This window comes from Anolis carolinensis, chromosome 6 (genome assembly GCF_035594765.1).
Source record: "Anolis carolinensis isolate JA03-04 chromosome 6, rAnoCar3.1.pri, whole genome shotgun sequence".
In the NCBI taxonomy this organism is placed as follows: domain Eukaryota; kingdom Metazoa; phylum Chordata; class Lepidosauria; order Squamata; family Dactyloidae; genus Anolis; species Anolis carolinensis.
The window spans coordinates 41,906,809-41,923,127 of NC_085846.1; the positions used below are offsets into that span (position 1 = coordinate 41,906,809).

Consider the following 16,319-nt stretch of genomic DNA (forward strand, 5'->3'; position numbering starts at 1 on the left):
AAGCGGGCATCTAACTTCCGGCATGGGCGGTGGGAGGGCAGAAAGCGAGTGGACAGGAAAACCCGATCTCCTACCTTGATTTCGGGGCCCGGCTGGCGGTGTTTGTCAGCGTGGCGTTTATAGTCCTCCTTGGCTTGGTCCAGTTGCTGGAGTAAAAGTTGTTGCACCGCTGTGAGTTCCTGCAGCCAATCCTCTGCTGCGGGAACTTCTGAAGTTTCAATGACAGGGGGAAAGAAACGTGGATGGAAACCGTAGTTTGCAAAGAACGGCGTTTCTTTTGTAGAAGCTTGAACTCCATTATTGTAGGCAAACTCAGACAGTGGTAACAGAGAAGCCCAATTGTCCTGTTGGTAGTTTACATAACAGCGAAGATACTGCTCCAAAGTGGCATTGGTGCGTTCCGTTTGCCCATCTGTTTGGGGATGATGAGCTGAAGATAAGCGAGAGTCTATGCCCAATAGTTTCTGTAGTGCCTTCCAAAAACGAGAGGTGAATTGAGATCCACGGTCTGTGACTAAACTCTTGGGCAATCCATGTAGTCTGAAAACATGCTGAAGAAATAGATCCGCAGTCTCTTTGGCCGTGGGGAGGCCTTCGCAGGGAATGAAATGGGCTAACTTGGTAAATAGGTCCACCACCACTAAGATCGTGGTGAATCCACAGGAAGGTGGTAGGTCAGTGATGAAATCCGCGGAAATTATTTCCCATGGGCGAGATGGGGTAGGAAGGGGGTGCAAAAGCCCTGAGGGCTTCTCCCTTCGTATCTTGGAGCGCTGGCATACTGGGCAGGTGTTGACATATTTTTCCACATCCTTGCGGATCTTGGGCCACCAAAAATCTCTTAGGATCAAATGCATGGTTTTAAATAGTCCGAAGTGTCCTGCTGGTTTGCAGTCATGACACAGACGAAGCGCTTTTTCCCTGCCCGGTCCGGGTGGGATATAAACATGATTTCTATAGCAGAGCAGCCCATCTTTAAGCGAAAAGGGAAAATGCAGACCTTGGCGAAGTTGGTCCTGCGCCCAGGCATCTGCCTGCTGACTAGCCCTGATTTCTTGAGCACAGATGGGTCCTGGAGTAGGGGAAGTTGAACCAATGGGACTGGATTTGGTGTTCCCCACTGTGAGCGTGGCAAAGTTCTCAGGTTGTAGCAGTTGGGATTCAAAGGTCTCCTTGCGTCCTGCAGCGTATTCCGGTTTACGTGACAGGGCGTCTGCTTGCTTGGTTTGAGCTGGGGTCACATAATGAATCTGGAAGTTGAAACGTTCAAAGAATAAAGCCCAACGTTGCTGCCTCTGATTTAGTTTGCGGGCAGTTCTTAGATGTTCTAGATTACGATGATCAGTGTGGACTTCAATGGGGAATTTGGCCCCTTCTAGCCAATGTCTCCAAGTTTCAAAGGCTGCCTTTATGGCCAGTAGTTCTTTTTCCCAAATGGTGTAATTCCTCTCTGGTGTGGTTAGTTGACGAGAATAAAAGGCACAGGGGTGGAGGTGATCTCCCACCGGTTGTAAGAGTACAGCCCCAATTGCCACATCAGAGGCGTCCGCTTGCACCACAAAAGGGGTTCCAGGATTTGGGTGCTGTAGAATTGGCTGGGAGGTGAATAGTTTCTTCAGTTGCTGGAACCCTTTCTCTGCTTGATCAGTCCAGCGGAAAGGCTGCTTTCCACGGATGCAGCTAGTGATGGGGTCGGACCAGCGGGCAAAATCTGGAATGAACTTGCGGTAGTAGTTCGCGAACCCCAAGAAACGCTGCACCTCCTTCTTGTTAGTTGGCGCCCGCCATTCCAATACTGCTGAAACTTTGGCTGGATCCATGGAAAGCCCTAGAGGCGAGATGCGGTAGCCAAGGAAATCTACCTCTTGTAGATCAAAAGCGCATTTTTCTAGCTTGGCATAAAGTCCATGATCCCGCAGTCGTTGCAACACCATTTTGACGTGGTTCTCATGTTCTGATTGTGATCTGGAAAACACCAAAAAATCGTCCAAGTAGATTATCAAGAATCTGTCTAGATAGTCCTGAAAAATATCGTTGACAAAATGCTGGAACGTTGCGGGAGCTCCGCATAAACCGAAATTCATAACTCGGGACTCGAATAATCCGAATTTAGTCTGGAAGGCGGTCTTCCACTCGTCCCCTTCTCTGATGCGAACTAGATTATAAGCCCCCCGAAGATCCAGCTTGGTGTAGACCTTGGCTCCTCGAAGTCGGTCCAGTAGATCCGAGATTAAGGGCAGGGGATAGCTGTTCCGCTTGGTGATATTGTTCAATGCTCTGTAGTCCACCACCAAGCGTAATTCCCCTGACTTCTTCTTCACAAACATCACTGGGGAGGCGGCTGGGGATTGAGAGGGTCTGATGAACCCCTTGCGAAGGTTTGTCTCTAAGAATTCCCTGAGAGCTTCTTGCTCTGGTTCAGTCAGGGAGTAGAGATGCCCTCGCGGGATCGGGGCCCCCTCCACCAGGTCAATGGCACAGTCATAAGGTCTATGAGGGGGTAATTTTTCGGCTTCTTTCTCATTGAATACATCCCAATACTCGGAGTACTTCTTTGGCAAGGTGATGATGGGCTCGGAGTCTGTGGCATGGCATACCTTGGCTACGAGGCAATGGTTTTGGCAGTACGGTGAAGCAAACTGCAGTTCTCTGTTGGACCAGGAGATGTTAGGGTCGTGAAGTGTCAGCCATGGAATTCCCAAAATCACAGGGAAATGGGGAACCTCGGTAACAAAGAAGGAAATCTCTTCCATATGTTCCCTTATCCACATCCTGGTGGGCTCCGACCACTGGCTTACGGGGCCCGTCTTGAGGGGACGGCCGTCTATGGCTTGCACCACACGGGCATTCTTGAAATCATGATATTGTAATCCCAGAGAGTCGGCATACTCTCTATCGATGAAATTGTTGGTAGCTCCAGAGTCTATCATGGCGTGGATCATGACGGGTCCCCTTTTTGCTGACCATAATGTGACCACGAGAAGGAACAGGACCCCGGTTGGCGGCTCTTGGATGGATTTTTTGACCGGGTTGGCGAGCCTCTCTACACCCGGTCGTTGGCTTCCCCCGCCGGCTGTGTGCCAGTCGGCTCAGACGCCTTCGACTCCGTGGAGGACGCCGCCGCAAGACGGGCGGCAGGCTTCCCTTTGGCTGGGCACTCTCTGGCGAAGTGGCCCCCGTTCCCGCAGTACCAGCAGAGGTTCAAGCGTTGACGACGGGCCTTCTCGGCGGCATCTAGTCTGGGACGCACATTGCCCAACTGCATCGGCACCTCCTCGCCTCCTCTAGGGTATGGGGTTGGCGGTGTGGGTCTCCACACCGGACGTGGCTGAACACTGGCGGGAGCGGGGGGTTTTGCCCCGGCTCTACCGCCCTGGCCTCGAACCCATTGCTTCCTGTTGGCAATCATGACTTCAGCCCGTAAACATTGATCAATGAGTGCCTCGAGGGTCTGGGGAGGATCCACCTTGGAGATTTCTTCCAGCATTTCAATGTTGAGACCCTCCCGAAATTGTCCTCTGAGGGCTACATCGTTCCAGCCGGTGTTGTGGGCCAGCACGCGGAACTCGGCTATGTACTGAGACATGGGTCTGTCTCCTTGAAGGAGGCGCCGGAGTTTGTGACCGGCTGCCTCCAAATTGTCCTCGATTCCCCAGGTCTCCTTAAGGTGATCCAAGAAGCGTTGTGCTGAACTTAGGTGGGGGGAGGCTTGATCAAACAGGGCCGTCGCCCAGCTAGCCGCTGGTCCGTCTAGAAGACTGTAGACCCACGCCACCTTGATGTCTTCTTGGGGAAACTCGGCATCACGGGCCTCTAGATAAGCTTGACATTGGCGGCGGAAAACATGAACCTTAGCAGCTTCTCCAGAAAACTTGGTAGGCAACGCCATGGCCGGGAGGCGAACTCCGCGCTCCCTCAACCCTTTTATTTCTCCATCCTGCGCGTTGAGTCTGTCACGGATGCGGTCCACTTCGTCCTTGCTGATGGTGTAGCTGAGCGGCTGTCCAGCCGGCGCGGCTCCGGTAGACATCCTGGCCTCGGTTAGTTGGTGCTTATGGGTGGCGGAGTCAAACTGTCACGACCCAGGCAGCAGAGGCACCAATAACCATACACAGAGGCCAGAATCTAACAATATCTTTATTGAAGGAATATATAAAGTTAATAAAAACAAGTGTAGAAAATAGTCCAGAATTAGACCCTTCAGGAAAGGTCAGAATTAGTCCAAAAAAGCAATGTCCAATAAGAAATATTAAGGTCCAAAGTTGTAATCCAATAACCGAAACACTCACTTTGCCAAGCAAAGTGAGGGGAGATGACAAGGTCCTTTAGTCCATAAAACTTGAGCGTGGCTAGGAAATAACTTGATACTTGAAACAAGGCTGGAACGTGGAACAAGGTAACTAAGAACAAGAACAAGGTCCGTGGAATAACTTGGTAAAATCCGCGAAACAAGGCAAGGATTAGTCCTGGGAAACAAGGCAAAGTCCGTAGGTAAACAAGGCTGGGAAGCAAGGCGAAGGCTGGATAGCAAGGCAAGGCTTGAGCTGAAGCGAGGCTTGAATCGGAGCGCGCTGTCCAGACACAACTCGCTCCGTAGGCTGACGAATTGACTCCGCGAAGTTGCTACGCGGGCAAAACACCTATATAGAGTCAAACTTTCTCACCAAAGCGATTCTCTGGGAATCAGAAACGAAAGCTAAACTCTGAGACCAGATGTTAAACTCCTTAAAGATTCTCACGAGAACCAATGTTAATTGGCAACATTCTTAGCTGCTATCCTCGCACTCCTGCGCGAAGCTGAATCCAAACTTCTCTGTTGTTTACAAAACTCCCGGCGCAAGAACACGGGAGAAGTAGGCTCTGGGGTTGTTTGACATACTTCTGGGGCACAACTTTCTTGCAGGTGCAAGGTTTCCAGATCTGCCTGGGAAAGATCTGGCTGAGAGGAATCCAGTTCAGACTGGGAAGGTAAAAAACCCAAGTTTTCATCTTCATCAGGAATTACAATGTCCTGAGCAGGACTACAAGGCCCATGGTTCATCACAGTGGAACAGGAGGGAAACCCTCCTCCATACAAGAAATAGCTGGGGTGGATTTTCCTTGGGGCTATGGTGCATTAAGAAAGAGTTCACCACCTCCCCATATGGGAACCATGTCACAGTCCTGCGGTTTCTACCAAGATTTTGTGCAACCACATGAGGCAAATTTTAATTGTGTAATATAGCCCTTTGTTTTTTCAGTCCTTTAAAATTATTGAACATCTCTGCTTGAGATACATTAGTAATACATAACACAGAATGTTGTATTATAGGACTGAAATGTATAAAAAGGGGGTCTTTACAGTGGATACAAGGCAGACCTTTGACATATAAAAAAGCCTATACACAGGAAAACCGCACCTGAAGGATCCTCAGTTTGCTCATCCTCACAATAGATTTGAGAAATGTGTAGAAGGAACTCTTTGGCAGAGAAGACTAAAGACCTTGTAAATGACTTCAATCTAAAGTTAGAAAACTTATAAAACAAAAATACACAGCTCTGCTCTATGTAATTGACTTTGTCTTATTAAGAAATTAAGCTTGTTAATTGTTCTATATAACAGTTGAAACATAAGTGTGTGGTCTTTTTTGTTCACATTTGATTGTGACGTAAAATATACATATAAAAAGAAAAAGCATTCAAAAACTGTTCTCCCGTGTCTTGTGTCAAGAATCCCTGCTAGTTCCATGTTGCAAATGTTGTGTGCCTACAAGCAGTCAGACCTCTGACTGACTGACCTGCCTTTGAGTGGTTTGCCCATTTTCAGAATGTGTGCTAATTATGCAAACAGACTTGAAACTCTGCCTGAGCCACTTGTTGGGATCTCATTAGATTTAATAACAGAATGAGTAAGCCTTAAAGACAGTCTATATTGTAACCTTGGTGAACGCTGCTTGAGCTGCTGAGTATAAAGATGCACTACTGATGCTGGGGTGCCCAGAAATCAGGATTACCTGAATTATACTTTCCTTTAAGCATAAAATCTATCAACTTTGGTCATAAATGAAGCCTAATGACAGAGATTTCAAATGAAAGGACTGGATACATCTTTGAGTGTAGGAATTTATTTCCAATGCAGGAACTGGATTGAGGCCAGTCTTTTCATACAGAAGTTCTGCCCGACTTATCCTCACTTCTGTAGTTAACTAAAGCCCCATTGACACTGCCACATAATCCAGTTTCTGAATCCAGGATTATGTGCTTTAAACTGGATTATATGGCACTGTAAACTCATATAATCCAGTTCAAATCAGATAATTTAGATTCAAAAACTAGATTATATGGCAGTGTAGATCCAGCCTAAATGGAGGGGAAACCTTCATTGCTATGGTCAAACCACCGAGAATCTGACATTACCAACAGTTCAGTTTCTTTTCACATTTGATATATACAATCAGGGGCCCCTGGTAGCACAGTGTGTTAAAGTGCTGAGCTGCTGAACTTGCGGACCAAAAGGTCCCAAGTTCAAATCCCGGGAGCAGAATGAGCGCCCGCTGTTAGCCCCAGCTCTTGCCAACTTAGCAGTTTGAAAACATGCAGATGTGAGTAGATCAATAGGTACCGCTCCGGCGGGAAGGTAACAGCACTCTATGCAGTCATGCCGGCCACATGACCTTGGAGGTGTCTATGGACAACGCCAGATCTTCGGCTTAGAAATGGAGATGAGCACCAAACCCCAGAGTCGGTCACGACTGGACTTAACGTCAGGGGAAACCTTTACCTTATATACAATTAATATTTTATGTGAACATTCCTATCAATCGGGTTTCTTCTCATTGATATGTACAATTAATATTTTATGGGAACTTGTGTTTGCCAAGTTTCTTTACAAGTAAAGTCTAATTTATGCCTTCTATAAATTGTTGTTTTGTTCCTTCAAGTTCTTTTTGAATTATGGCAAATTCGGGGTTTTCATGGCAAGATTTCTTCAAAGGGGATCCGCCCTTGCCTGTCTCTGGGGCTGACTTCCCCAATGTCACCCCCCCCCCCAGGTTTCTGTGACTAAGGGAGGATTTGAATGCTGATCTCCAGGATAGTCCAACACTCAAAGCTATGACACCACACTGGCTCTTTTAATAGCTAACACTAAAAGAGAAGTTACCTCTAAAGATAAGAAAACACATTTACATATTAAATGAGGATAATGGTATAGGGAAAAACACTTCATCAGTTTAAATGCACTAGTCATAAATGTCTGAACACTAATGGTCAAAGTATGGGCCATCTAGCTCATTTTTGTGGTCCCCTTCTTCAGTTTTTTTTTTGGTTTTGCTCCAGAAAGCCCTCAAATGCATCTTAGGGGATATGCAAGGTATTTCAACTACGTCACCCAGTTCCATGCTCAAAAATACAGCCTGCAGCACATTGCATTAATGGGAAGTGTCCCATCCAAATCTTAACCGGGGCTAACACTGCTTAACCATCAAGATGAGACAAGATCTGGTGCCTTTAGGGTATTTAGGCTATCTCTCGATGTGTTCAAAGCCATTTTTCCCAGGAAGTGTATCCGTCCAAGGGGGATGATGCAGCCACCTAGGCTTCTTCAGTTGCCTGCCTTTGGTCTAGAGACAAAAAGTCTGCAAACTGAAGTCCAAGAAATATAGTGGAAAACAAGGTAGACATTCATTTTGTCTGTATTTTATTCATGATAGGGGTGTTAAACTCATTTTCATGTTGGGCCACATCATCCTTATGGTTGCCTTCAAAGGGTAATGGGAATTGCAGCCCAACAGCCCTTGAGGCTCTGAGGTTGGGGAAAAGTTAAAAGACATTTTAAAGTAGGGAATCATATCTATAAGCCTTGTATCTAAATTCAAACCCCATTATCCTGACTAAATAGAAAGTGCTGCAGCCTTCCAGATGTTACTATATCACAAGTCCCATCAGCTCTAGTCATGATGCCTAATGATGCGGAACACAGGAGTAACAGACCAGTATCTAGAGGGCCACAAAATGACATGGAGGGCTGGATTCAGCCGGCAGGCCTTCAGTTTGACACATGTGCCCTATCATACAAGCATTTTTAATTTATTATTTACAAATTGATTATTTGCTTCTTAATAGATATTAACTTGAATATAGTGAATCTAGACTGTAATGCAGAATTTGATTTTTAGATGTTTGGAAATTACTTGGATCTTATGACATATGATGTAAAGCCTTCAGAAAACAAGGATTTAAATTGATTACAATTTTTAATCTGGTTGCTTATACTGAAAGGAAAATAGGGTTTCTTTGCTTTTAAAAGTTTAGTTTAATTTGAATTATTTTATAAATAGCAGTTTTCCTAAATAGGTTGCTGAGAGATCACTATGAATTTCCACACATGCAGTAGGTTAGGGAACAAACTGTCTGAGTGCTGCTTTTGTGTGAGCATTTACAATTTCACTCAGTTACTGGATTTCCCACCAAATTCCTCATAGGCTGGAATTTCTTGACATTTCTTACCACATCGTTCTGGGTAGTGATGTTTGGCTTTCCATGGCATGGCTCTTGCAACAATCAGTTTCTCTACAGTGTGTTCTAACTGAAATAGATACCGTGTGCTAGAAATCAAGCTATTCTGGGCTATAAAAAAGAGCCTAACACACTACGATTTCTGCAGCCAACACTCACTGGAAATACTACATTTTTCCAACAGTGTCCAATGAATATTATCTGTGAATTTCAACACCCATTGGACAGGTTGAGGAAATGTAGTGAAGTTGTGGATCCCTTCACAAAAACTAACTCAATGCAGTTCCTACCACACATAATTTGAACTTGAAAGAAAAAAAATGAACAGACCCCCTCTCTCCTCTGTGACATTAGAGCTCTTACAGGGCTAAATTCAATGTTAATTCTAACTAGAACTGGCCCACACGAATCCATCAAACCTTCGCTACTGGAAGAAATCCAGAGCTGCCCTAGATTTTGTTGGATCATAATTCCTAACATTCCTCACCAATGGCTGAATTAACTATGTCTGCTGGAACTTGCCATGCAACCAGAACTAGAGGGCCAATGGATCCTCCCTCCAAATTCTGAAATCAAACTAATTTCAATGGGTCAGCTCTAGTTGGCACAGATTGAGTACCCCTTATCCGAAATGCCTGGGAACAGAAGTGTTTTGGATTTTGGAATATTTGTATTTGCATATACATATGTAATGGGATATCTTGTAGACAGGACCCAAGTCTAAACATGAAATTAATTTAGGTTTCATAAAAAGCGTGTTCTTGGAATCTCCTGGGGTTTGGGTCCAGGGTCTATCATGGATACCAAAATCCACAGATGTTCAAGTCCCATTATATACAAGCGTGTATAAAAATGGTGTCATGTATATAAAATGGCAAGTGAGGTGAGGTTTTCTGAAAAAGCAGCTCAGACAGCAAAAGAAATGTTATAGGAGTGTTAATCCTTCCCTGTGTTATCCAAAACTAAATATATACATATTTGGGGTATGCACAGCTTTGGAACTCCGCTTCATAATTTGGAGATTTGAAAATATAAACCTCTGAATTACTAATTGGAAAGGATTCCTCTGAAGCATTTATGAATCGAAACACAAGCCTCTGAAACTTTCGGGGAAGATTCATAAAAGATCTGTTGATTTGGACGGAGGGAGGCCTAGTAGCCTCTTTCTCCTCACTGCCAGCCTGCCCTCAGGGTCTGTGTGTCTTACCCCAAACTTTTATTTTCCAAATTCCTACTCCCTCTTGAAACCTTATAGCCCTTACCTTCGCCTCAGTTCTCTTAAAACTGCAGCCCTGTTATTCTGGCATGAGCTAAATTCTGGGAAATCTAGTTTGGGAAGAATAGGACCTCTTTAGCAAAGTATTCAAAAGGTCCCACCCTAAACTACATTTCCCAGAATTGTGCTTGCGCCAGAAGAACAGGGCTGCCCGCATTAAAGCCCCAGTGTAGGTTAATCACATGTGCTTAAATTTTAAAAAAAATCTTAAACATTAGTGGGTAGACTGATGTTCTAAAACCAGGCAGGCTTGCTGCCCTGTTCATGTTGTCTCATCATGCCACAATTAGAGTGGATACCTCTTGTGTTTTAAAAAAAATATTTTAATTGAATTTTTTCAATTTCTAGAAATCAGTAGATGAATGAATCTTTCTTAAACTTTGCAGGGCTGATTCCCTGCTTATGTTGCCTTATTGCGCAGAAATTCAAGAGGATATCTTCTGTAAGTTTACACACACACACACACACAAAGTTTTAAAAATTCCTAAAAATCAGGGGATGACTGAAACTTTCTGAAATGTTGCCTACAAGTGTGCCAAGTTTAATCTGCTGTAAAAATAACAGAAAAACAAGCCTTGCAGTTTTTCTCATTGCCACTAATGGAACAAATCTTAATGGAAGCAGTTACAAAGCTTTGAAGATTCAGATTATGAATCAGAACAGGACCCCATTGAATTTTTACAAATAGAAGCGGGGGCCATCTGAATATCTAAAACAAATTATTAAACAGATTTCAGCTGTTTCACACACCTCTTTTATGTGTGTGTGTGTGTGTGTGTATATATATATATATATATGGAGAGAGAGAGAGAGAGAGGCTGGAGTTACACATTAAAATGTACCTATTCCAACCTACATACAAATTCAACTTTAGACCAAACCTAAAGAAGCTATCTTGTTTGTAACTGCTTGAATATGTATATGTGTACACATGTATATAGATGTGTATATACACACACATCCTGACTCTTGAGTGCTCTAACTGGAAGCTAGATGTTACCACTAGTGCTGTGAAATTCAGAAGCACAAATGGAGGGCAAAAAGGAGAAGTACGTCAAGACTGTTAGGGCGGCCTTCCATCTGGAAACAGATGATGTAAACCATCTTTGCTTTTAATGCCCTTTCAATCTAATTTGTAAGAGTTTATCATGTGGTAAATGTGTGTGGTGTGTTATACAGTAGAATCTTGCTTATCCAACATAAACTGGCCAGCAGAACGCTGGATAATAAGGAGGGGATTAAGGAAAAGCCTATTAAATGTCAAATTACATATATGGATGTGAATTTTGTAATTTGGATGTTGCTCATCCTGCTTGTGAGAAGAACTGATTGAATTCCTTGTTGTGACACGTTTTGTTTTTAGTTGTTTGTAATATGTCTAATTCTTTGGTTTCATTAAAAGGTAAGTGATCATCTCTGCAATATGAAAAGAACAGATTGTGCTTTAATAAAAGTGATTTCATCATGTTCACATTACTCTCCTGGAGGGTGTCATTTCCCTATACCCCTTTGGGGACTCTGGAACTGTAAGGAGTCAAATATGGAGAGATGTGGTATAATAAAGCAGCATTAACTCACTATTTTTCTTGAGGTTCAGTTCCACTTTGTGAGCATAGTTTTTAATCCCATCTGCTTTCCCACTGCCCTGGGTATTTGAGTGCTTAGGATATGAATATTCTGATAATGGATGCTGTTTAGGCTGGACGCTGTGCCCGATGGGAAAAGTCTACCGCAGCCACGTATCGCCCCTCCCGGCAGATGCCTGGCACGTGGAGAGGCCTGCTGACTGAGTTAGATAATACAGAACATTGGATGAGTGAAGGCTGAATAAGCAAAACCCTACTGTACTATGTTTATTTAAATTTAATTTTGATTATTTTTGGTTGTTTTATAATTTTATATCAATATTTTTTATCCACTGTTTTGCTCTGTTGTTTGTTTTCAGCATTGAATGTTTGCCACTTTGTTACTTTTGTTGGAAACTGCCCTGAATCCTCTTGGGAGATAGGGCAGGTTATAAACAAAGTATTATTATTACTATTATATGTCCTCATTGTGAAAGAACATGCAGGGAGTGGAGTGAGCTCCTGCTATTAGGCCCAGCCTCTGCCAACCTAGCAGTTCAAAAATATGCAAATGTGAGTAGATCAATAGGTACCTTCTGCGGGAAGGTAACATGCTGGCCACATGACCTAGGTGTTTGCGGAAAACGCCAGCTCTTCAGCTTAGAAATGGGGAGGATCACTAACTCCCAGAGTTGGACACTACTGGACTTAATGTCAGGGGAAACCTTTACTTATATATACAACTTATGCTATAGTACAATATATTATATAATAATAACAGGGGTAGTGTGTTATCTATATATTGTAGTATAATAATATAGTAAAACATAATGCTACATAATAATATAGTAATTATATGTAATATCACATATTAAATATTACATGTAAGATTACTAATAATATTGCAGTATAGTGGTACAGTACAATATAGTAATATATAATTCTAATATTGAGCTATGCTATGTAATATATTGCATTTACATATAATACTGATATTGTGTGATACAATATCCTAATAATACAATATCATAATATACAAGATTGTAATAAATACTAATATATCAAATATAATCACTATTGATAACAAATGTGATATTATACTACTATATTAAATATAATTATTATTGATAATATATAAAGATATGCTGTTTTATTATTGTATATTTGAAGTTGCAATATTTTTGATTGTGAGATGCTTTAAGAGCAATAAAGTGGGATATAAATAAAGAAGTGGATTACATTGTATACTACTGCTTTTATGTCAAGCTGCTGTGAGTCCCCTCCTTGGGGAGATAAAGTGGGTATAAACACTTTGGGGAGATAAAGTGGGTATAAACATCATAATAACAATCGACGTTGGTGCGAGTTGAACCACCAAAGCAAAAATGTCCCTTTCTGACCCGCAGAGTTCAGCAATTTTGGGAGTATTTCAGAATTCCGGGTAAGGGATGCTCTCCATGGACTCAAAGTGGGTCTGGCCCAGGCATGGGCAAAGCTGGGCCCTCCAGGTGTTTTGGACTTCAACTCCCAGAATTCCTAACGGCCTCAGGCCCTTTCCTTTTCCCCCTCAGCCGCTTAAGCGGCTGAGGGGGAAAAGGAAAGGGCCTGAGGCCGTTAGGAATTCTGGGAGTTGAAGTCCAAAACACCTGGAGGGCCCAGCTTTGCTCATGCTTGCCCCTTCTTTATTATCTTCGCCTGGACCTACGTGTGTGCGGCCTAGCGGAGCAGGGCCTGAGCAAGAGGCACTCCTCACTGTTGCCCCTTCACGTCACTTCCGCCCTGGGCCCTCAGCAGCGAGGCCTCTCCTTCTGCCTTCCCGGGCGCCTTCTTTCCTTCCTTCTTTCCCTCCTGACTCACTCACCTGCTCTTTGGCCGCGGGAGGGTGGCAGCCCTGCGGCGGAAGGGGCGTCCCCTCCCCCCTCTGCCCTCTCCCGCCCCGCAGAAAAGGCAGCAGCAGCAGCAGGTGCCGCCGCCATGACTGCGGGAGCGGAGCGGAGCAGGCCCCGCCCACTCCGTGCGAGGGGCCAGGGAGGCGACGCAGGAACCCGGATGCAGGAAGTCCCAGTCGCTCTCCCTCGCATTGCGCAACGGGTCGTTCTTTCCAACCGCCTTCTTCCTGCTTCTCTGATTGGCGGGTGGTTTCCAGCAGTCACCGCGCAGTGTCCAATCATCTCTGTCTCTTGCTACCGCCTCGGATTCTATTTTGCAGCCAGGCTCACTTTGGCAAATGTGAGTGTTGCAACTGATCACCTTGACTAGCAAGCATTTAATGGCCTTGCAAATTCAAAGCCTGGCTGCTTCCTGCCTGGGAGGTGTTAGCTGGCCCTGATTTGTTTCATGTCTGGAATTCCCCCTTTTTCAGGAAAGAAGCAGCCAGGCTTTGAAGCTGCAAGGCTGTTCAGTGTTAATCAAGATGATCAATGGCAACATTCACACTGGCTTCAAACAGAGAAGAGTTCTTTCTCCCAACCTGGACTTTCCGCAGATAATAATAATAATAATAACTTTATTTTTATACCCCGCCCCATCTCCCCGAAGGGACTCGGGGCGGCTTACATGGGGCCTTGCCTGATAAAACAATCAAATATCAAAACACAGCAATAAAACAGTTATCCAATAAAAACATCAATTACAGTAAAAACAATCGTTAAAATCAACATAAAACATACAATATTAACATATTAACAATTAACATATTAACAATATTAACAGATATATGGTATAAACCCCATACAGACCTCGCAGCTCTGAGCATGCCTGCCATAGATGTGGGCGAGACTGCTTTTGGAATATGGCTATACAGCCCGGAAAACTCACAGCAACCCATTGATACCGGCCATGAAGGCTGACAACACAGGCTCACTTTGCTTTGGGAGGCTGTCCCAAAGGAAACTTCTGAATAAATGGTGCTGTTTAGTGGACTGGTTTTTCCTGTAACGGAGGTATGAGAAATGCACATTTTAAGGCAATTTTAAGACCTAACATGGAGCCCTGGTGGCGAAGTGCGTTAAAACACTGAGCTGGAGACCGAAAGGTCCCAGGTTCAAACCCCCGGGAGCAGCGTGAGCGGCTGCTGTTAGCTCCAGCTCCTGCCAACCTAGCAGTCCGAAAACATGCCAATGTGAGTAGATCAATAGGTACCGCTCCGGTGGGAAGGTAACGGCGCTCTATGCAGTCATGCCGGCCACATGACCTTGGAGGTGTCTACGGACAACGCCGGCTCTTCGGCTTAGAAATGGTGATGAGCACCAACCCCCAGAGTCAGACATGACTGGACTTAACGTCAGGGGAAAGCCTTTACCTTCACCTTTAAGACCTAAATGCTGTTAAAAATATTGTTCTAACATGGATTAGAACACTATGTAACACGATTTTAGTTCCTTTGTTATAAATGGCATTTCCTAATTACTTCGATCATAAAAACATGGAAAACGTTTATTAAATTGCAAAAACTTTGTTTTTGCAGGACATCCTGCAGTATATTTTGCACTAGTTTTTCAATCGATATCGAACAGTGGCCCCTTCCAGACTGGCCCTATATCCCAGGATCTGATCCCAGGTTTTCTGCTTTAAACTGGATTATATGAGTCCGCATTGCTAGATAATCTGGGATAAACAGAAAACCTGGGGTCAGATCCTGGGGTATAGGGCTTGTCTGGAAGGGCCCAGAGTCTCAACGAATTCAGCATAGTTTGTGGCAGCCACAAAAACAGTTTCTAGAGTAGAACAACTGCTTTCAAACTCAGTGCTGCACCATGAAACAGGAAATGATACTTTCACACGAGGAACAGATCCCCCCCCCCCCAGATTTTATTACATCACAATTTTGGGAATATTTCAGAATTCCGGATAAGGGATGCTCCCCTGGATTCAAAGTGGGTCTGGCCCCAGGCATGGGCAAACCACTTTCTTCCAGGATCCTCCATCTGCCAAAAAAAGAGAGAAAGAAATATCAATGGATGGAAATAACGATTGATGGACTGTATGGGGCCATATAGCATTTGCTATTCATACACATTTAAAAATAAAACAGGCATGCTTCTAATCAAAATAGCAAAAAAGGCAATTGCAATTGATTAGTTTTTCCTGTAATTAAGATATAGCTCTATTTATTTATTTATTTATTTACTGTACTTTTACCCCACCCTTCTCACCTCAAAGTCCCAAACTACTACTAATGAAAGTTATTTTAAATATTAACATTCTGTTACACATACAGATGCAATGGAGGGAAGAATTTGCACAGATTTCGGTAAAAATATATTTTTAAAAATAATGAGGCAAAATGGCAATTAGCAATTTCAGTAATCCTGGAAATCCTTTCCCTTTGATGTCCAAAACAGAAAATGGTAGCCGCTTCCATCATGAAAGTCTGTGTTTGTGAGACTGTCCACAGATGACAAGTCGTATTGTTGCTGATGGGATGCATACAGATGTTCCTATAACACACAAAAACAGTGCTTCAGCAAGGGAAGAACCCATAGTATTTCAAAAAACACTCCGTTACAGGCAGATTCTGATGGAATACTGATGGGATGGGGCAAACATCATTCTGAGTCTCAGAAATGGAGTACTGTATTTCCTAATGTCATAAGGTCCTCAGAAGTCTCCATACCTAGGAAAAAATTACAAACTCATTTATTTTATATACTTTAATATTAATATCTATTTTCAAACTTTCAGATAATATTTTGTAAAATTTTGTAAATAAAGGGATATACTGTTTCCCATTTTCCATATGTTTGATGACTTTGGGACACCCCGTAGTTCAAAAGTTCAAAAAACAAAAGAAAAAATGTTGAGAAAGAGAGTCTACAATACATACATTTGCAAGGCTCATTTGAAGACTTGCTGTGCAAGACTTCATGTGTGGTTCATCAGGGAAGACAGTTTTACGTAGTCATCAGTAATAAGTAATAATAACAGTTTTATATAAGCTCCTTTTACACTGTCATATAAAATCCAGATTATCTGTTTTGAAC

At 43.5% G+C, this 16,319-nt stretch overlaps 1 protein-coding gene across 2 annotated transcripts in view; it reads right to left on the minus strand.

Annotated features, from left to right (window-relative positions):
- krcc1 (lysine rich coiled-coil 1) overlaps positions 1-13,384 on the minus strand; it is a 28,803-nt gene extending 15,419 nt beyond the window's left edge. Inside the window, exon 1 of one of the 2 annotated variants that reach the window (XM_003222340.4) lies at positions 13,199-13,384. In XM_003222340.4, the coding sequence (XP_003222388.2) occupies positions 13,199-13,313 (115 nt within the window). In that variant the 5' untranslated portion in view covers positions 13,314-13,384. The remainder of the gene's footprint in view (positions 1-13,198) is intronic. The other variant, XM_008113110.3, reaches the window with a different exon arrangement.
- Positions 13,385-16,319: the final 2,935 nt, after the last annotated feature.